At 40.3% G+C, this 22,302-nt stretch overlaps 1 protein-coding gene across 2 annotated transcripts in view; it reads right to left on the bottom strand.

The window, feature by feature from the left end:
* Nucleotides 1-4,725: 4,725 nt before the first annotated feature.
* Nucleotides 4,726-22,302, bottom strand: part of LOC131233988 (probable serine/threonine-protein kinase PBL16) — a 47,683-nt gene continuing 30,106 nt past the window's right edge. The window contains exons 5-6 of one of the 2 annotated variants that reach the window (XM_058230918.1): nucleotides 7,122-7,245; nucleotides 4,726-5,685 (exon numbers count right to left, since the gene is read on the bottom strand). In XM_058230918.1, the coding sequence (XP_058086901.1) occupies nucleotides 5,261-5,685; nucleotides 7,122-7,245 (549 nt within the window). In that variant the 3' untranslated portion in view covers nucleotides 4,726-5,260. Of the gene's footprint in view, nucleotides 5,686-7,121; nucleotides 7,246-8,861; nucleotides 9,798-11,222; nucleotides 11,347-22,302 lie in introns of those variants that run through there. The other variant, XM_058230917.1, reaches the window with a different exon arrangement.

The raw sequence follows: 22,302 nt of genomic DNA, 5'->3' as shown, positions 1-22,302 counted from the left end.
CACGAAAGCGTAATCCCAAATGTTTGTTGATGGGTCAGATGACGACATATCTACACTCAATTTTTAATATATAAAAAAAAATCAGAATATTGATAAATAATTTGAACTTGATATAGGAACAAAAGAAAGCAATATAAATGTAGCAAAATTCAATAATAAAAGTAAATGAAAAGACATGTAAATAAATATCAAAGATTCAAAGTCTTCCAAACCACATTCTAAAAGGACCAACACTTTCATGTTTGCAGTTGCAATAAAATAATATTACAGATCATTCAACTTTCAACTAAAAAGAATTGAAAAATCGAAAATAATTACTGATCTGCAGGTAGAGACTCGTCACGAATCTCAATCTCCTCTTCTTCATCATCATCATTCATATCTCCTCCCCATATCGGGCGTAACCAATGTTGCGTACAAATCAACGCTTCAACTGTATTTGGCGAAAGTGAGCTTCGATACTTACTCACAACCCTGCTCTCTATGCTGAATGTGGATTCTGATGCCACTGTTGAAACTGGTATTGATAATATGTCCCGTGCCATCACAGATAATGTAGGGTATTTTGATTCACTAACCCTCATCTTCCACCATTCCAATACATCAAATTCGGATTGCACTACGATTGGCTCCTTGAGGTACATTTCTAGCTCTGATTCCTTAGTATCAACTCTCATTCGTGCTTGTGCCAAGTATAATATGTATTCATTTAGCACATCTGGATTACCAGGTACAGAAATATCTGCATCTCTACTTTCTTCAACACCCGCTGCAGGTAAAGTATTAACATACTATTTGTACAAATCTTCAAGGGCTTGACAAACCTTAGACGTCTCTGCTGCCGCTCTTTCAGTAGATAAAGTTTCATGAAAATAAAGCTAACCAACCTCATATTACAACAAGGATCAAGAACAACTGCCAAGGACATCAACAGATGACATTCATCCTAGTATTTATTGAACTTCGTCTTCATACCAACTGTCATCTGGCATATGAAATCTGGACCCGCACTGACATTTTTCTATAGAGCATCCTTAATCTTCCAAAGAGACGAAAGAAACAGATTCGTGGTTGGATACTGATTCTCAGAAAAAATCTTCGTGCAATCGTAGAAAACTTTGAGAAATGTGTGAACTTGTTATGTTTTGGCCCAATCATCTATGCTCGGCAACCAAGAATACGTTTTGTCACGCACCACGTATTCAGAAAATGCAAGCTATAATTCCATTATCATATCTAACATTTCATAGGTCGAGTTCCGACGTGTACAGACATCCAACTTCAACGTTTTTTTAGATGGCACATTCAAACGTTGAATGATATCATTCCATACACTCAGTCTCGATGGCGACCCCCTTATATATTTCACACTTTCTTTTATGTTCTCTATAGTGTTGTCAATTTCTTTCAGCCCTTCTTGTACAATCAAATTTACAATATGGGTACAACATCTGACCTGGAATATTTTTCCTTCAAAAAATAAATTTCCTGTAGCCCTGAACTGGTTACGTAAGCATGAAATGACACTGTCATTTGCTGAAGCATTGTCTAAAGTTATTGCTGAAATTTTCTTCTCAATGTCTCAGCCTTCTAGATCACTGTAGATACAATCTGAAATAAGTAAACCAGTATGTAGAGGAGGAAGGTTGAGGAAGTTCAAAATTCTCTTACATAGTTTCCAATCCTTATCGACATAGTGAGCGGTTAATGAAATATATCCTTTTCTTTAATTGAACATCGTCCATAAATCAGACGTCAAAGCTATTCGGGATACTGAAGCTAAAACTTCTTTCAGTTTCATCTTCTCTTTAATTGAACGTCTTCCAGAATCACTAATCTAGCATACCAGTCATTCAGCTTCTCTTTGTCAAACTTATGAGTAGACACTACGCCTTGGGAGTCGTCCCCTTCTGACCTCGTAAATGACAGCAACTGTTGGCCGAGAGGAGGGAGTCTTGGTCTCTTAGGACACGTCTTCAAATGTCTAATTAGATGTGTCGTAGATCCTCCTGGAATCTTGCTGAATAACCCTTTGCAGTGATTTCATTTTATCTTCTGTATACTGTTAACTATCACATCTACGAAATCATCCTATACTGCTGATCTCTTCTTCTTCCCTTTGCATGCAGTTGACATGTCTGTGTCTCCCTCTACGATTAGAGGAGATGTGGCTAATGCACCTATTTCAGGGGTATTTTGGCTTTCGTCTTGACTGGTCATCTATAAAATAAAGTTCTTGATATGTTATACAACTACGGTTGGACCGCTAGACGGGCATACTTACTTAATTGTCTAAATCGGTCACCCATTCAAGGTTGGATAGATTGTAATGCCTTCATTTTTCAATTTAAATGCTACACTAAAATTCCAGCAGCATCTCCCCTTATCTCTCCAAAATATATTAATCTTGTATTTGATTCTCATATCAATCATCAACACAAAGTGTGGACATTTGATGATAAAAATAAATATATGAAATATATCCAGAGAGAAAAATGAGAGACAAAACCAGAACAGGCATATGTATTTAAATTGGAATAAATGAAGACATTACAATCTATCTAACCCTAAACTGTCCAAAAATGGACAATTTGAGAATTTCTATACATCCAAGAACACACTGAATCTATGTCTGACAACATAGAAATCCTCAAATGGACAACTGATTATCCTATACTACAACTAGAACAATACAAAAAGTTCATATCTATGCAAAAAAAGGAGCATGCTGAAATTGACATTCATCATCTAGCTAACTAATAACAAAATGTAAAATGAAAAACCAAAGGCATCTTGAAGTGGTGGCATTCAACACTAACAAAGTAACAAGTAAACTGTCATTTATAAAGTAAATTAAAAAACATGAAAAATATAACTATTAAGGCATGGGACTTGAATAGTAGAGGACAACAATTAACATATTAACAATTTCTATATTAACATATTTCTATAGTAATATATTTCTATATTAATAGTTTCTATATTAACATATATTAGCTATATTAACATATATAGCTAATATGTGTTTAGGGTCCTGATTTGGGGAGATTCTTATATAGCTAATATGTGTTTGGGGTCCTGATTTGGGCAGATTCTTATGTCCTATTTACAGTCTAATTAGGACAGATTTAAAAGTCATCATGTGGCCCAATGTTAGACAATTTTTATGGCTCATCAATGGACACATTTATGGCTGTTCAAGGGTCCAGATTTGGACAGATTTATGGACCGTCCAAAGGTCCAAATTCGGCCAGTTTTCTGGACCATCCAGAGGTTCATATTTGGACAGATTTCTGAACTGTCCAATGGTCCAGAATTGACCAGATTTGAGGCCATCCAAGGTCCATATTTTGGACAAATTTGTGGGCCGTCTAACAGTCCAAAAATGGACTGGTTAGTAGGTCATTTAGTGGTCCAGAATTGGACAAATACCTGAGCCATTTAAAGTTCTAGAAAAGGACAGATTCATGGACCATCCAACGGGTGTTGGGAGGGAAGAAGGAAAGGAGGTTTTCGAACGGGCGCTATTTGAAAACGACCGGACTAGGGTTTTTTTTTTTTCTGAGGCGGGTTATACATACAGGTACACAAGTCGAGTACACAAGTTGAGTACCGAGTCGAGTACCGCCCTACTCGTACTCTACTCGAAATCAAAACGAGTCTTAAAAAACCGACCGTACTCAGCTCTAACTCATGACGAGTCGAGTTGAGCGAGTAACCGAGCATACTCTGCTCGTGAATAGCTCTAGTGCTATCCATGCCTAATTTCAGTACTGGGGCCATTGGTCAAGAAGGTGGACTAACCAGTTGATTTCTTTAGCGAGAAACTCAATGAGTCCAATGTTAAACAATTACTTAAAAAAGAAATTTGATAATAGTTAACACTACTCGAAGGCTACTGTGCTTACAACGATGCATGATGCCATTACCTGAATTTGTGTGTTAAACGGCACCCACTTTGGGGCCACTGATGGATGATACTCTCTCCCATTTCAATTGCAACAAAAGGGACCATTAGAAAAGTGAGCACAGTTAAAGTTTATAATGTTGATTGATAATTTGTTCACACGAATATGAAATGTCAAAAAGTAAACAACCACAATGCCAGGTTGTACAAGCCATTGCAAATGATTGTATTGGGTTTACCAAGGACTCAGGCTTAGATTCTATTCAGTATTCAGTAAGCCTTTGCAAATGATTGTATTGGGAAGGCTTAGATTCTATTCACTAACAATGGAATGGATGCCTCTAACATAGCAATTCTCCATTTCAAAAATTAAAAATAAAAATGTGACTAAATTGGGTTAAAAGAAATTATTAAATCAGATTGGATTCCAACTTGTCAAGTAGCCGACTTTAAACCATTGTGCACCACCAGTAAATGGATGATCAGATTGAAGCCGTTAATTGGGGTAAATAGATCTCCACTTTCCTGTCTTTCAATCTTTTTATTTGCCCCCATTACTAATAAAAAAGAAGCAGCAAATGAAAGGCGTTCTTAAGCAACTAAAATTTACAATCATAGAAGCAAATTATCAGCCAAGATTGAAAATGCTCTCTTCAAAACAATGTGGTAATGGGGTTTGCTGATCTGACCTGCTAACATAGCCCAGCCCTCTCTACATCCTGGCTGGCACATGTGTGAAATATCAAAGCCCCACCATGCAGAATCCATGGAACTAACATCAGGGAGATCCCCTGATCAGTTTTGGAATAAATGAACAGCTAGCCACTAGTTTGCTTCCTACAATGTGGCCTACCTGACGGTTGGACTAGCCAGATCATGAAGACCACAACTCTACAATGGAGCCCACTAGATGGATGGCTCGGACCATCATATGTGCACCAGAAAGTAAAGGGGCTGGGGCATCATTCATATTAGGTTATTAACAAACCTCCAAAACAATACAAGCAGCAGTAACATCTGCTTTCCACCAAAAAAAAAAAAAAAAAAAGAAAAAAAAGGAAAAAAAAGAACACCCCTATGGTATGTAGAAGCAGACCTTTCAGCCTTCAGCGTGCAAGTTCGCCATTCCAGAGAACATTGTTTGGACAGCCAAAGAACGAGAATAAGATTTCCATCTGATCCTATTTCTAGTGACCCTGGACCTGCTATGTCAATTTCTCTTCCTTTTTCCAGCACGATTCTTGAATTTGCAATCAGTCATTGCAAATTCAGGGCCCACTAGAATCCTAGAATGTTGATTCTTCATCCAAACATAGTCTAGAATATGAAACTCCATGAAGCAGAACCAAAGCGTTAATTGCAGCTAGCCTCCCCTTGTCTTTGAGCCTCTACAACCAGAACTTCAGTGCAAACAGTAGGAGCACTGTTAGCAGGAGTGGCAGTGGTAGGATCTGCAGCACTCGGAATGTCCACAGGAATCTGAAGAGGCTCCAACGTGTCAACAATATCTCTCATAAGTGGCCTTGCCTTTGGATTGCGATTCAAACAATGAAAAGCTAACATGGCTGCCTTATGTACACCTTTGATTGGATAGTCACCTTCCAGTCTTGGGTCTATAATGTTAGGCAGTTTCTTCTTCTCACAGAGCAAAGGTGGGGCCCACTCAGCAAGGTTTTGCTCTCGAGGTGGGCGAGACTTGTCTAGTGATTTCCGGCCAGTGAGCAGTTCAAGGAGGACGACACCAAAGCTGTATACATCGCTCCGAGCAGTCAGATGGCCTGTTAGAAAGAGTTGTGTATTAGATAAGTAAAATATCTTCACAGCTTATAATTCAGAGAAGTGAATTAAAAAAACAGAAAAAGATGGCTAAACCTACCATTTGGACAAAAATGACAAAGAAGCTGTGAAGAAAGCAGTGTCAATCAGAAAAAATCTCAGGCATTTGGTAAGGATTCTGAAAGGATGGTTTAAGCAATTTCTAGTTACCAATTCTCAAAGAGTCCATTCAATCTTCTCATCTCCCTTCATTCGTCTATGATTTCTAGTTGCAACACACTGATTTAAGCATGTGTTTGCATCTAAGCACCTGGTTTCGGATCTAAACAGAGGTCCAACATACGAAGAAATGGATGGTTTAAAGAAACTGTCGAAGTTACACATTCAAGGCACCCTTGTGGCACACATGATCAATGGACCAACCTGATTTTTAGCCACATGAAAACAAAGGGGGCCACCTATGCTTTGGCTTCAAAGTCCCAGACACATGCCAGGCAGTGCACGTAGAGGTGCACATGGTTTATCCCAACTCATATCTTCAAAACATAGAAATGATCAGAGTAGAATGTTAAATCAGGGATTTGTAAGAGGATCTAACCATTAGCATATGGGTAGGAGTTCATGAAATCAGATCATCTTCCACAAAGTGTTTGTTCAAGCATTCTTGATTCCAAAAGAACATTTAAACAAAAAGAACAAAGAGAAGCATCTAATATCCATGCATGTTGTACGCATATACAAGACTGGGCCCTACAATTTATGGGCTACTCTGAAAATCATGCCTTTCAAGTGATCCTGACCATTGAGTAGATTACTTTTGAGAATTAAAAAATGGGTAGTCCAGAAAAACTACAGCCAATGTGTTTGAGAGTATTTACGCTAAAGAATTAGAGGTTCTATGAGTATTTGTGTACGCTAAAAATCATGCCATTCTAGTGATCCATCCATTGATTGGATAACTTGTAAAAGTTCAAAATGGGTATTCAGGAAAAACTACAAACAATGTGTTTTAGAATATTTGCACGTGCAAATGAGGTGTCTCTGGGTACTTTTTATTTATTTATTTATTTATTTTTATTTCCTTCCATTGGCAGGTTTATATTTTTGATAATTAAAATTAGGTAGTCAGGAAAACTAGAACAGAATGTGTTCATGAGCATTTATGAACATGCAAATAAGGGGTCTATGGGCATTTCCATGCTTTTCTTGTATGAACAGGTCAACATTGAGCTAAAAACAAAAATCCTCAATTTGGTGGCTAGGATCATCTAACTAATATGATTTTTGGAGTATAACACATCCACGAGAGGGCACACCAAGATGAACATACAACTGTGCCATGAGAAGGACATTTGACTGCTTGGTGACAAAAAAATTTACAGCTGAGCACTGGGAACTTTAACAACAAATGAAAAGATGAAGAGATATGAAGCTCTACCTGTCATAATGTATTCTGGGGCTGCATATCCATATGTGCCCATAATGCGAGTAGAGACATGGGACTGATCTCCCACTGGTCCATCTTTCGCAAGTCCAAAGTCAGAAAGTTTGGCATTATACTCCTGAATAAAATATAAGTACAATCAACAAAAATGGTCAATAATATATGAAATGATGAGAAATACCTTCCAAGTTGATGAAAATGTTGAACTAAAATCCCTCCCTCCCTCTCTTTTTTATCGGCCAGTTTTCTGGACCATCCAGAGGTTCATATTTGGACAGATTTCTGAACTGTCCAATGGTCCAGAATTGACCAGATTTGAGGCCATCCAAGGTCCATATTTTGGACAAATTTGTGGGCCGTCTAACAGTCCAAAAATGGACTGGTTAGTAGGTCATTTAGTGGTCCAGAATTGGACAAATACCTGAGCCATTTAAAGTTCTAGAAAAGGACAGATTCATGGACCATCCAACGGGTGTTGGGAGGGAAGAAGGAAAGGGGATTTTCGAACGGGCGCTGTTTGAAAACGACTGGACTAGGGTTTTTTTTTTCTGGGGCGGGTTATATATACAGGTACACAAGTCGAGTACACAAGTCGAGTACCGAGTCGAGTACCGCCCTACTCGTGCTCTACTCGAAATCAAAACGAGTCTTAAAAAACCGACCGTACTCGGCTCTAACTCATGACGAGTCGAGTCGAGTAATTCCGAGTCAAGTTGAGCGAGTAACCGAGCATACTCTGCTCGTGTATAGCTCTAGTGCTATCCATGCCTAATTTCAGTACTGGGGCCATTGGTCAAGGTGGACTAACCAGTTGATTTCTTTAGCGAGAAACTCAATGAGTCCAATGTTAAACAATTACTTAAAAAAGAAATTTGATAATAGTTAACACTACTCGAAGGCTACTGTGCTTACAACGATGCATGATGCCATTACTAGAATTTGTGTGTTAAACGCCACCCACTTTCGGGCCACTGATGGATGATACTCTCTCCCATTTCAATCGCAACAAAAGGGACCATTAGAAAAGTGGGCACAGTTAAAGTTTATAATGTTGATTGATAATTTGTTCACACTACCGAATATGAAATGTCAAAAAGTAAACAGCCACAATGCCAGGTTGTACAAGCCATTGCAAATGATTGTATTGGGTTTACCAAGGACTCAGGCTTAGATTCTATTCAGTATTCAGTAAGCCTTTGCAAATGATTGTATTGGGAAGGCTTAGATTCTATTCACTAACAATGGAATGGATGCCTCTAACATAGCTATTCTCCATTTCAAAAATTAAAAATAAAAATGTGACTAAATTGGGTTTAAAAAAATTATTAAATCAGATTGGATTCCAACTTGTCAAGTAGCCGACTTTAAACCATTGTGCACCACCAGTAAATGGATGATCAGATTGAAGCCGTTAATTGGAGTAAATAGATCTCCACTTTCCTGTCTTTCAATCTTTTTATTTCCCCCCATTACCAATAAAAAAGAAGCAGCAAATGAAAGGCGTTCTTAAGCAACTAAAATTTACAATCGTAGAAGCAAATTATCAGCCAAGATTGAAAATGCTCTCTTCAAAACAATGTGGTAATGGGGTTTTGCTGATCTGACCTGCTAACATAGCCCAGCCCTCTCTACATCCTGGCTGGCACATGTGTGAAATATCAAAGCCCCACCATGCAGAATCCATGGAACTAACATCAGGGAGATCCCCTGATCAGTTTTGGAATAAATGAACAGCTAGCCACTAGTTTGCTTCCTACAAAGTGGCCTACCTGACGGTTGGACTGGCCTGATCATGAAGACCACAAATCTACAATGGAGCCCACTAGATGGATGGCTCGGACCATCATATGTGCACCAGAAAGTAAAGGGGCTGGGGCATCATTCGTTTTAGGTTATTAACAAACCTCCAAAACAATACAAGCAGCAGTAACATCTGCTTTCCACCAAAAAAAAAAAAAAAAAACACCCTATGGTATGTAGAAGCAGACCTTTCAGCCTTCAGCGTGCAAGTTCTCCATTCCAGAGAACATTGTTTGGACAGCCAAAGAACGAGAATAAGATTTCCATCTGATCCTATTTCTAGTGACCCTGGACCTGCTATGTCAATTTCTTTTCCTTTTTCCAGCACGATTCTCGAATTTGCAATCAGTCATTGCAAATTCAGGGCCCACTAGAATCCTAGAATGTTGATTCTTCATCCAAACGTAGTCTAGAATATGAAACTCCATGAAGCAGAACCAAAGCGTTAATTGCAGCTAGCCTCCCCTTGTCTTTGAGCCTCTACAACCAGAACTTCAGTGCAAACAGTAGGAGCACTGGTAGCAGGAGTGGCAATGGTAGGATCTGCAGCACTCGGAATGTCCACAGGAATCTGAAGAGGCTCCAACGTGTCAACAATATCTCTCATAAGTGGCCTTGCCTTTGGATTGCGATTCAAACAATGAAAAGCTAACATGGCTGCCTTATGTACACCTTTGATTGGATAGTCACCTTCCAGTCTTGGGTCTATAATGTTAGGCAGTTTCTTCTTCTCACAGAGCAAAGGTGGGGCCCACTCAGTGAGGTTTTGCTCTCGAGGTGGGCGAGACTTGTCTAGTGATTTCCGGCCAGTGAGCAGTTCAAGGAGGACAACACCAAAGCTGTATACATCGCTCTGAGCAGTCAGATGGCCTGTTAGAAAGAGTTGTGTATTAGATAAGTAAAATATCTTCACAGCTTATAGTTCAGAGAAGTGAATTAAAAAAACAGAAAAAGATGGCTAAACCTACCATTTGGACAAAAATGACAAAGAAGCTGTGAAGAAAGCAGTGTCAATCAGAAAAAATCTCAGGCATTTGGTAAGGATTCTGAAAGGATGGTTTAAGCAATTTCTAGTTACCAATTCTCAAAGAGTCCATTCAATCTTCTCATCTCCCCTCATTCGTCTATGATTTCTAGTTGCAACACACTGATTTAAGCATGTGTTTGCATCTAAGCACCTGGTTTCGGATCTAAACAGAGGTCCAACATACGAAGAAATGGATGGTTTAAAGAAACTGTCGAAGTTACACATTCAAGGCAACCTTGTGGCACACATGATCAATGGACCAAACTGATTTTTAGCCACATGAAAACAAAGGGGGCCACCTATGCTTTGGCTTCAAAGTCCCAGACACATGCCAGGCAGTGCATGTAGAGGTGCACATGGTTTATCCCAACTCATATCTTCAAACCATAGAAATGATCAAAGTAGAATGTTAAATCAGGGATTTGTAAGAGGATCTAACCATTAGCATATGGGTAGTAGTTCATGAAATCAGATCATCTTCCATAAAGTGTTTGTTCAAGCATTCTTGATTCCAAAAGAACATTTAAACGAAAAGAACAAAGAGAAGCATCTAATATCCATGCATGTTGTACGCATATACAAGACTGGGCCCTACGATTTATGGGCTACTCTGAAAATCATGCCTTTCAAGTGATCCTGACCATTGAGTAGATTACTTTTGAGAAGTAGTCCAGAAAAACTACAGCCAATGTGTTTGAGAGTATTTACGCTAAAGAATTAGAGGTTCTATGAGTATTTGTGTACGCTAAAAATCATGCCATTCCGGTGATCCATCCATTGATTGGATAACTTGTAAAAGTTCAAAATGGGTATTCAGGAAAAACTACAAACAATGTGTTTTAGAATATTTGCACGTGCAAATGAGGGTGTCTCTGGGTACTTTTTATTTATTTATTTATTTATTTTTATTTCCTTCCATTGGCAGGTTTATATTTTTGATAATTAAAATTAGGTAGTCAGGAAAACTAGAACAGAATGTGTTCATGAGCATTTATGAACATGCAAATAAGGGGTCTATGGGCATTTCCATGCTTTTCTTGTATGAACAGGTCAACATTGAGCTAAAACAAAAATCCTCAATTTGGTGGCTAGGATCATCTAACTAATATGATTTTTGGAGTATAACACATCCACAGTAGGGCACACCAAGATGAACATACAACTGTGCCATGAGAAGGATATTTGACTGCTTGGTGACAAAAAAATTTACAGCTGAGCACTGGGAACTTTAACAACAAATGAAAAGATGAAGAGATATGAAGCTCTACCTGTCATCATGTATTCTGGGGCTGCATATCCATATGTGCCCATAATGCGAGTAGAGACATGGGACTGATCTCCCACTGGTCCATCTTTCGCAAGTCCAAAGTCAGAAAGTTTGGCATTATACTCCTGAATAAAATACAAGTACAATCAACAAAAATGGTCAATAATATATGAAATGATGAGAAATACCTTCCAAGTTGATGAAAATGTTGAACTAAAATCCCTCCCTCCCTCTCTTTTTTATTTTTTCGTTGTTGTTGTTGGTGGTGTTGTTGTCAATATAGTGGTAATCCATAAATTTTGATACATCCAAAAACCAAAAATATTTTGGAAAAGTTAAATACTCATTTGCAAGGAAAAACTTTAGGCAGTTCTATCTTATAAAAGCTACAATGGCCTTGAAGAAAGCTATTGTCTTTGGCTTTTGTTTTTGTGTTTTTTTTTTTTTTTTTGGTTGTCTTGCGTATTCTTCTGAAGCATATGCAAAATTGGGATGAGTTAATTTGTAATAAGGTACATTTGAAAATCTACATATTGTAATAATCATCATCATAGCCTTTTCCTAACTATCTGCGGTCGGCTTTAGAAATCCTATTTCACTAATCATTCATATCTAAAGCCCAAAATGATCACTTTCGAATTAGTTAAGATTGCTGACCAAGAAGATCCCCAAATGGTCACTTTCAATATATTAGGTAGATAATTCCTGAGAGTGGACAGAACTGAGAAGATATTGCCCATAAAATTCAAGTGGGGTGAAAAGAAATAAAGATGTGCCTTTGGAGTTTTATATGATTGTCATGTACCACTCAAACTGAAAAAAAAAAACTTTATAGGATAGTTATAAGACCGGCCATGCCTTATGGACAGAATGTTGGGCAGTTAAGGAACAACATGTTCAAAAGATTAGTGCAACTGAAATGAGGATGCTGAGATGGATGAGTTGCAGAAGAAGGATAGAATTATAAAATGAATGCACTTGTGGGAGCTTAGGAGTAGCACCAATAGGTAATAACATGAGGAGAAGTAGACTTTGATGGTTTCGTCATGTGCAACGGATACTAAGAATTGCACCAATTAGAAGGTGCGAGTTGGAACGAGTTGAAGGCTCTAAAAGGGCAAGGGAAGGCCCAAAGGGACATAGGTGGAACTAGTAAGAAAGGACTTGATGACTGATGGTCTAACTGAAGTTATGGCCCTTGATCGAGTGGCATGGCAGAACAAGATTCATATAGCCAACCCCAATTAATTGGGATAAGACTTAGATGATGATGATTCTTCATATCTAATGCCCGAATAAGCATTCATATCCCTTCTCAGCACTTTGACCCCAAGTCCATTTCGGCTTTCCTCTCATCCCATTTTCAAGCCTTCAACCCTAAATCAATGTTTCCCTCATCAAAGCACTCTCTGGTCACCATTGCAAATGATTGAACCACCTAAATCTCATCTACATATTTTAGTCAATATTTGCAACACATGACCATCCAATTGTACAATGATTGATTTTAAGTAGTCAACACTTTCAGCATATGAACAGCATCCTGAAATTCTGTAACGGTAACGGTGGTCATAACAGCCACCATCGTTATCTTTACAATACGGGTTGTAATGGCTGTTACGAGGGTTGTAACAGTCATTATGGTCTCTCTTTTCTTTTATTTAAAAAAGAACCCGAAAAACCTTTACAGGTCTTCTTCTTCTTCTTCTTCTTCTTCTTTTTGTAATGGCCATTACGGCCTTTACGACCCCATAATGTTTGCCACAATTACCTTTATGCAACTGCCTTTACGACACAGCATGATCCTGATGAATCAGCGTGTACAATGGATTCGTGTATTGGTGATCTGGAGTGCTGATGAGTCAAACCATGGATGGGAATGTTGCCACAAAATTGTTCAGAATGGAAGGTCCTGACCATTTCATTACTTGCCTTAAAGTTCATGGTAAGGGAAAGATACATCAAAGAACAAAAAAAAAAAAAAAGACAGATTGGATGGTTAGGATCTTCCAACCTCAAAGACCAGTGGGGGCATTCTCCATCCATTGTGGGACCTAACTGGGCAACACCCAATATGGAACCGAGGGTTCCATTCATACAAACTGGAGCATCAAGAGACTAGTAAAGTCCTAATGCATCCGCCCTATAATTCCTCATTTATTAAAATTAAAAATTAAAAATTAACAATGAGACACTTGAAAATATCTTCATAAAGAGAACATCTAGCAACAAGACATGTTTAGCAATCATCAATCATCATGACCATGGCTTCTAACGGGTGTTCTGTAACGGTAACGGTGGCAGTAACGGCCACCACCGTTACCTTTACGATATGGGTTGTAACGGCTGTTACGGCCCCCATAATGGCCGTTACAGTCTCTTTTTTAATTGAAAAAAAAAAAAATACTGAGAAACCTATATTTGCCCTGTAATGTTGATTTAAAAGTATGGAAAACATGTATCTGCCCCATAATAGACAATTACGGGGCTGTTATGGACTTTATAGGGGGGACGTAACGTGCCGTTAACGGCAATTACGAGTCATTTTTTTCCATAACGGCCGTTACGACCCTGTAACATGTAATGGTTGCCACCATTACCTTTACGGCACACCATGGGCTTGCCTGAGATACTTAGGGACAACTTTATGAATCATATTTTGCATAAAAGTTCCCGAAGCCCCTTCTTTGGCAAGTGAAAATGCCTTCATATTCCTTCCTGCCACCTCTATCCAAGTTCTTCTAGGTCTACCTTTCACCCTCCTTTCAAGGACTACAACCCTAATCAAGGTTCCTGTCCTTACAAGGCTCTCTATGGCTTTACTAGAGCATATTCTGAACCATCTCAATTGACTCTCCATCATTTCATCTCCAATTGGGGCTTACTCACAAAGTTGCTTTAGATGAGCTCATTCTTAATTATGTTTGTCTTACATCGATCTAAAGGACCTTACTGTAAGATTTCTATAAGGTGGGCCTATTGATCAATGGTTTGGATCTACCTAAAGATTAGATAGTATGATTGAGCATACCAGTGGGCCCCACTAGAGTTGTGATCATCTCAAATTCCTATAATGGGTGGTGTGCTTGGACTGTGACACACACAGAGTATTTGGATGGACTTGGAAACCTACTAATGTGTGGAGTCTGGGAGGAGTTTCGATGGGTTTTAAACCCCTCCATCCCACATCTATAAAATAGAGGCTAGGTCCCCAAACCTACACACATCTAACGCTATTCTCCCCCATCCCTGCTTCTAAAGGTGTAAGGTGTGGAAGGTCCGATTTAACAATTCCCCAACGGTGATGCAGGACACATGATCTAATGCTAGCATGCAACGTGGAGATTATGAAAGAGTCCATGAAGTAATTCAATTAACAAAACATGTTAATCCACCAAGTAATTGAGACTAAACAATAGGAAATAAAATCTGATTTAACCTAAATCACATGCCCGCATGCTAAGAAATCATATAAATTAATTAAAACTAGGCCCAATAGAAGGATAGAACTTCCAATTTAGCATAGTCATGTTCCACACTCAAGGGATAGATTTGTAGGTTTTATGATTAGGGTTAAGAAGGGAAAATTTTGAAATTTGGAAAATTTGGGTTCATGGGAATTGGAGAATTTGGAATTAGGGTTTGTTTAGGAAATTGAAGATCTAGGGTTTAGAATGTTGTAATGGAAGGGAAAAGAGGAAGACAAGAGAAGAAGAAGAATACATTTACAAGAATAAGATAAGGAAAGATGTACCTTGGGGAATCCACCACCAAACAAGCTTCTACCCTTCCACAATTTGATTGGAATGGAGAGTCTTTTAAATTAAATTATAAATAAATAAAGAAATAAATAACCTAGAAAATAAGGAGGAAATTTCCTTCACAGAATAGAGCTTCTCTCTTCTTTTTCTTCTCAAATCTTTACTAGGGTTGGAACTCCACCCACCCTGTGCTTTTATAATTAAAAATTCGTAATTAAAAATCTAGCATTATTACAATTATACCACTCAAGTAAAAAAACTAAAACAACATTTATTATCAATCACAACCATCAAATAAATCCTAAAAATAACCAAAAAAAAAAAGAAGCAAGATCAGAGTCCAAGGGGCACCGATGGTCTGATCGATAAGATCCAACAATTAGATCGACATGAAATAGAAATCCTAATACTAAAATAATCTCCTAAGCAGCCCACATTCATCGTCCCAAAGTGGGGTCTTCCTGATGCACGTCCAATGCATGTGGAGTCTTCAAAATGGCCCAACATGCCCTATCTAGAACTCATCTCCCATCCACAGAGAAAGTTGCGCTGATGAGTGGTCGTCTTCGTCTTTGGTACACCAGAGTAGGTCCTCTGATGTCCCCATCAATTTCCCTCGACTGAGAAGATTTCGCCTCTAGCGAAATAAAGCTGCAGTGATGCTCGAGGAGATCCGAGTCTCGTTGCTGAAGCTCTGCCTCTGTGATCCATGTACTATCTGACTTCGGTCTGCCCTTCCACTTGACAAGGTACTCCTAGTAACCGCCATGTCATGTGGAAACCGCTTCTTCATTTAAGATATCCACTATCTCTTCTCTTCTCATAGGTATGGATGGTAGGGATGTTAAAGGTTAAGAAGAGGGGTCAGGTAATGGCTATGGGTTTTGGGACGGGTCAAGGGCATCATCATCAAAGTTCATGTGAGGGTTAGGGGAAGGTCCATGAAACGGTACAAGATCTTCCACATTAAATGTGGAACTGATACCCATGTTAGGTGGAAGATCTACGAAGTAAGCATTCGAACCCAGTCTTTTCAAGATTTTATATGGTCCAGCGTTACAGGCTTGTAATTTTTTTATGGTTCTCTGTGGAAACCTTTTTCGACATTTTAATCACAACTTCATCACCCATAACAAACTCTTTAAACCCATGGTGTGAGTCAGCAATCATTTTGTATGTTTCATTATTTATATTGATTCTTTTTCCAATCTCCACATGCAAGTCATGCATATGTTGTGTAGATGCATGTGCATACTCTGAAGGCCTATGGAACTGTTTCGACCAAAAACGAAAAGCATTTGGTTTAGGGAATATCTTACTCAATATTAACAAAGATAAGACGAAGAGAATAATCATCAATTTCATTTATTCTAAGTTCATTTACATCCTTTTGGTCTTTTGATTCCATAATAGAATCTCTTAGAAAAGTCAAAAATACAACAGTTATATAATTCAAAATATGAATTTCGACAGCATTCCGGCTCATATTGATCATATCTCCAGGGGAGATGAGTTGTGTGGGCATCCTATGCTTGGATCACTTTGAAAACTTTGAAACATCTGGAATAGCCTGAGAATCTGACAAAATTTTAGCATGGTGGCTGCCTCAAAGAGTACCCACACAACTCATTGGAGTTGTGCGGGCCGAGGAGTTGCGCAGGCCCGCACAACTCGCCAAGAGTGGCGCGGCCCAGGCCTTTTACATTCTGCGCTCCGTCTCCTTCTCTCTGTCTCCAATACCTTTTAGAGGCACTGGTCTTCTGAGCATCTGACCCTCCAAATGAGGAGGTAGGGGGTATTTATAAGCTTTCGCACATGTGAGCCTTCGAATACTGTGCCGTGGACCCCACTTTGAATTCCCAATCAATCTCTCTTTGAAGAGAGTTGTGCGGCTTATCATGACCAAGGTCGAGTTGCGCAAACCCACACAACGCAGCCCTCGCGCAACATAGTCCCCGCGTAACTCAGGTGCCGTGCAACTCGCCTGTCTTTCATCTCTATCCTTCGCTTTCGTCACCAATTCTTCTTCTTGAAGTTTCTCCCCTTAACCAAATTTTGTACCCCAACAAATGCCCCCTTGATCCAAAATTTGACTTCTCTAAGCCAATTTGAAGGATCAACTTCTTCATGTAGAACCTGAGTTGCGCGGGTCCGCACAACTCTTCGACGGCGCTCCTGGCTTATAAATACCAAGCCATTTAATCATTCTTCATTTCAAATTTTCTATCTCCTGGCGAACTCCTCTTGCGCACAACTATTCCGCGCAACTTGCGCACGTAACTTGGCCGCGCAACTCATCGGCACTTAGTGCCAGAAATTCCTATTCTGAAACTTTGCCGAAATTTCCAACTTTTTCCAGACTTAGCCAATTCCTCCAATCTTTCCTACCATGGCCCATACTAAGAGAACCTTTCGTTTGATAGAAACACCTGCAGATCAACCCTCCCACACAAGTCTTCCAGGCTCTCCTCAAGCTCCCGAACCCTTGCCAGCTCCTACAGCCCCCGTACCTTCATCTATGGCCCCAGTAGCCATATCTTCCCCTCCAACACATGAAGATCCTCCACGAAAACGAGTCAAAGTAACCAAAAAATGCCCTGCATACATAAAGGAGCCAGTCTTGCCTGTTCTTGACTTCTTTGATAGAATCAAGACATTGTCTTGGCCAATATGTCAAGCGATCATTTCTGGAACAATAGTAAATCCTCTAAAGCGAGGTCAGGAAGTCGACTGGGAAGCCCGGTTGAAGTTGACAGCCAATCTGCGGACTGACATCGTCCGATCTCCGGCAAGAGAAGATATACCGCCACCGACACTTTTTTTTTTTTTTTTTAAAAAGGCGAAAGAAATCGAAGCGTCAAGAACTTCAAGAGAAGATCCAGGAGCATAAGAAGAGGAAGCTCCCGAATACTTGGGACACCGTGAAGGCTCAAGACGGCTACATAAAATTCAACAGCCCTTTTAGGAATGAATTAATAATGATCCCATTAAACATTCGGCGACATCAATCTATTCTTCGATGTGAGCCGACAGATCGAACAACACAAAGTCGTATGATGTAAACTTCCAACTGGTCAATTCGAGAACCCAAAATGTTGGAGGGTATCCTTTCAGAGAGAGTCGAAGCAACAAATTGGTGCAGTGCATCCAATGCGATTTCTGATTCCATGCCACAGTCCTCATGCACTGTTTTCTACAGTTTTCCACAAGACAATACGCCAATGCTTCAGAGAGAGAAGGTCATTGTGGGGGATTGAAGAATTCCGCACGCGCGGCTTCCTAACATCTTGCAAATATTATACTGACTGGGCCAAGGCCATTCTCGCCAAACATTCTGCGACGTTGATGGAGGTTGGCCTTTATGGTGCAATTGAGGCTACTTCTGAATTCTTCTACAAAGATCATATGGTTTATAAGGGGTTCCTTAGTTACTGGTGCCCTACCACGAACTCTTTTCATCTACCTCTTGGCGAAGTCAGCATCACTCTATGGGACCTTCATAGGATGGCAGGTCTTCCCTTAACAGGTCACTTCTATGAAGAGTACGTTCCTACAAATGAGGAATTCTCTCATTTTTCTTCCTCAAAAAGACAGGCGCTGGTGTCGAACGCTTCTATTGAACTATTCAGGGAGATGTCCAAATTTCCCGATACCGGAAAGATTCCACATTTCCTTTGGCTGGCTTATTTCTCTCAAGAGTTGTGGTACGTTCTTCTTCCTCACATCATAATTTTACACATTTACTAACATTGCTCTCATTTGTACTCTTCTTTATTTGACAGGTTTAAGAATAGGAATTCAGATGAACTGGAAAATGCTCACCGCAGAATAAGGAACCCATCAGAATTCTCATCCAAAGGCGAGCTAGCGGCCTTTCTGGCATACTGGCTCAATATAGTAGTGATTCCAAGTTCTAAGTGGGCGGACGCTATCAAGGCATCCGTATTTGTCATCGTGGGCGGATTGGCAGAAGGGCGGAAATATTCATTAGCGCCTCCCGTACTTTGTTCATTATATCGTGCCTTTGGAGATACCGCCACGCACTGTCAAAACCCATCCGTCGGGGCCAGTTTGGCATTCACACCATGGCACTACTTTTCAGGATGGCTAGGCATATACTTCCCGTGGACATATGACGATCCGGAAAAAGCTTACATATATCCCTTACGACTCCCCTTATGTCACTACCAGCGAAGGATAATGCCGAAGCGAATGTATGAGTGGGTGATTGATACTATTGAGTCAACAAATGCTATTGACTTTTACCAGTTCTCATTTACCCAATACATCGTAGATCATGAAGCTGTGGATGATGACAACCTTCCTCCACCTGAGCGAGCCTTCTTCATATCAATACGGTCCATTAGCCTGCCTCTGCAAGAGGGCAGTGAGTTTTGGAGGGAGCCATACTACCCCAATCGGTTTACGCGACAATTCGGATATGACCAGACCATTCCCGAGCATTCCAAAGAAGTGACTCGCAGCATGCGAAGCTACGGTGTGGGGCCCTACCACTGGGGCTGGATCTGGAGGCAATTACTCGTGGCCCGAATCAATTCAAAATTCATTATTCCAGGCTTCGGTTGTTTTATCCGCACGACCTACCCATGGATGCGATGGTGGGCACACCAAGCATTTCTCATCCGTCGATGTCTGCCAGTAGATTCGCCAATATGGATTCCCGCACCTCGGATCAGAAAACACGATGGGACAGACGGGATAGGTTACTCCGTCGAACAAGATCATGCTCCTACTCCTGGTGAAGCTTGCATAAGAACTTCTGTGGAAGAACACATCTGCGAAGCTAAATCGGCCAACACTCTTGAAGGTTGGATCGCTCATGGGTTTCCATTAACAAACTTCAAGTCCCAAAGAAAGTCTACAAACAGAGAAAATGCTCCTGCGGATGCTACCAAAACACCCCATATTCTTGCCTCCACAAACCCTATCCCTGCTCCAGAGGCCGTCGGGCCTTCAGAGCCTCAAGAAGTGCCTTCACCTGTTCCACCGCCTCCTCCTCGCAGACTTCATCGCCCGTAACCAAATCACAGACACGGGCAAGATCTTCTATATCCCCAGTGACCACTACCGCAGAAGACCCTGCTTCTACTAGAAAGAGGCAGTCAATACAAAAAGGAAAACAAGTGCTTATCAAGGAATCTTCTCTGGAATCATCATCGTCTTCATCATCTGCTGAGGAGGAAGACGGAGAGTCTACTTCTGGCAACTCCGCTTCCACTAATCAGGAATCATCCTCTGATGACTCAGAAGAAGAGAGTGAACTGAATGCAGACACAGGGGAAGCCAAAGAAGCAGAAGCAACGGAGGAAGTGGACATAGGCGAAGATGATGGGATTGGTGTAACAACTGAAATCAATGAAGAAATTCCACAAGAAAACATTCCCCTAACCACTGCAGGTGTTGACTAGCAAGAAGAACCCTTGGACTATGGGGAGTATGATAATACAGCTAGAGTTGACTTAACTATATCATTTAGCATCAACTATTCTCCTCTTCCGCATGCAGCACCTTCAAATTCTCCGACCAACGTTGTAGCATCTCCAGAGACTCTTCTGGCTCCCATGAATGTAGCTCAGGCTACCCTTCCAGCCTCTGCTTCTGGCAAGCGTTTTGCTAAGAAAATGAGGGAGCCCCTCAGATTTCCTATAAAGACTAGCAGAGCAGCTCGTGGAATAATTTTCCAAACAGAGTCCGCTGATGTCGCGACTCCAACTACCGTAGCATCAAGCACTGAGACTAGAGTGGCGTGTTTCGTCAATATGGTTCCAATTTACCCGAACCATCTGCTCCCCCAAAAAAGAGACAAGCTACAGAAGCAGCAATTCTTGCTTCGGCACCTTCGGTAGCAACAAGTATACTTTACTTTATTTCCTTGCTTTATACTAATTTACCTGAAATCCATACCTTAACTTGTGTATTTTATTTGCTTTCGCAGTTTGCACCGTCTCTAGTGGCTCTGCAAGTTCAAATTCTGTCGCCACTGTGTCGAATATCATATCCCTGGAAAAGATCTCTCCTCCTGCACTATCCCTGTTGCAGAGCTCAATATCAGCAGCCATCTACATCTTTAAAGACCCATCCCAATGGTCCGATTTGGAGATAGTGTTGTCTTCTCTAGAGAATGCAGCACAAATTGCCAGGATTAATATTTCCCCTCTGCACGAGTCTTTATCCCATTTCTATGAGACTTTCCGCAAACTGGGAGATATCTGAAATATGGTCGTCGCACCTGAAATTCTTGCTTGACAACAAGAATTACTGCAGCTTAAAGAAAAAGTTTCGAAAGCCATGACAACAATTTCTAGTTGTGATAAGGAATTTCATTCCCTGGAGGAGCAAGTAAAGGCTACTAAGCATTTCTCGGCGATTATAACAGAGAAGATTGCAAACCTGAAGCAGCAAATTTTGGACTTAGAGACTCAGCAATGCGAAACTGATTCAAGAACTAGCCAACTCGAGGCTAATATTAAAGTCAATAGGCGGATAGCCAATCTGGAGCGGCTGGAGGTCTCGAAGGGGGAGGAAGCAATAACTTCCTTAGAGCAGGAGCTAACCGACACTCCGAACCAGGCCCGGCTTATTATTGATGCTGAAGTTGAAAATGCGACCGCTGAGGTCCAACTAAGAGACGACCTGCGCCGATATATGCTTGCTCTAGGAATTTCAGAAAACATATGAATTTTCTTTTGACATTTATCATGGCTTGTTTTCACATTTGTTACCCTTTTCAACATCATAAACGAATTTTGATAAATCATGAATGCTATGAATGAATGAATATCATGCTTGATCAGTTAATTCTTCTAACTATATATTTGTTAACATCGCTTTTTGTATTGGCATTTGTGTTTTTTTTAATCATATAGTGTTGCCTATGTGGTGTTATCTCGTATAGGCGGTGTAAGTTCTGGTTTCAGTTAGTAGCACACACAGTTTAAGCTCGTAAGTAGTTGGAGCAATCACAGTTTACACTCATAAGTAGTTGAAATTGGTCTTACACGAATGGCCACTGTAACTCTTTAGAGTTCGCGGGGCTTATCGTCACCAGGGAGTTCACAAACCGCGATCCATCAAAGGGGCCCAGTGAAGCTATCGGGGCTGTGAACTCAATAGGATTTACGCACAGGGTTGGCCACAGTAACTCTCTAGAGTTCGCGGGGCACGCAAGGCTACTGTCGGGTACCAAATCCAAGTTCGCCAATCCATCAATGAGGGGTCATGCTTCAGAGACCTGTCCTCACGCTTTACTACTGAAATCAAACCAAGGATCTGGGGAGTCATCTTGCTTTAGGACTAACT

The sequence above is a fragment of the Magnolia sinica genome, chromosome 18, assembly GCF_029962835.1.
Source record: "Magnolia sinica isolate HGM2019 chromosome 18, MsV1, whole genome shotgun sequence".
Taxonomy (NCBI): Eukaryota; Viridiplantae; Streptophyta; class Magnoliopsida; order Magnoliales; family Magnoliaceae; genus Magnolia; species Magnolia sinica.
This window is presented reverse-complemented; position numbering and strand designations above follow the sequence as displayed.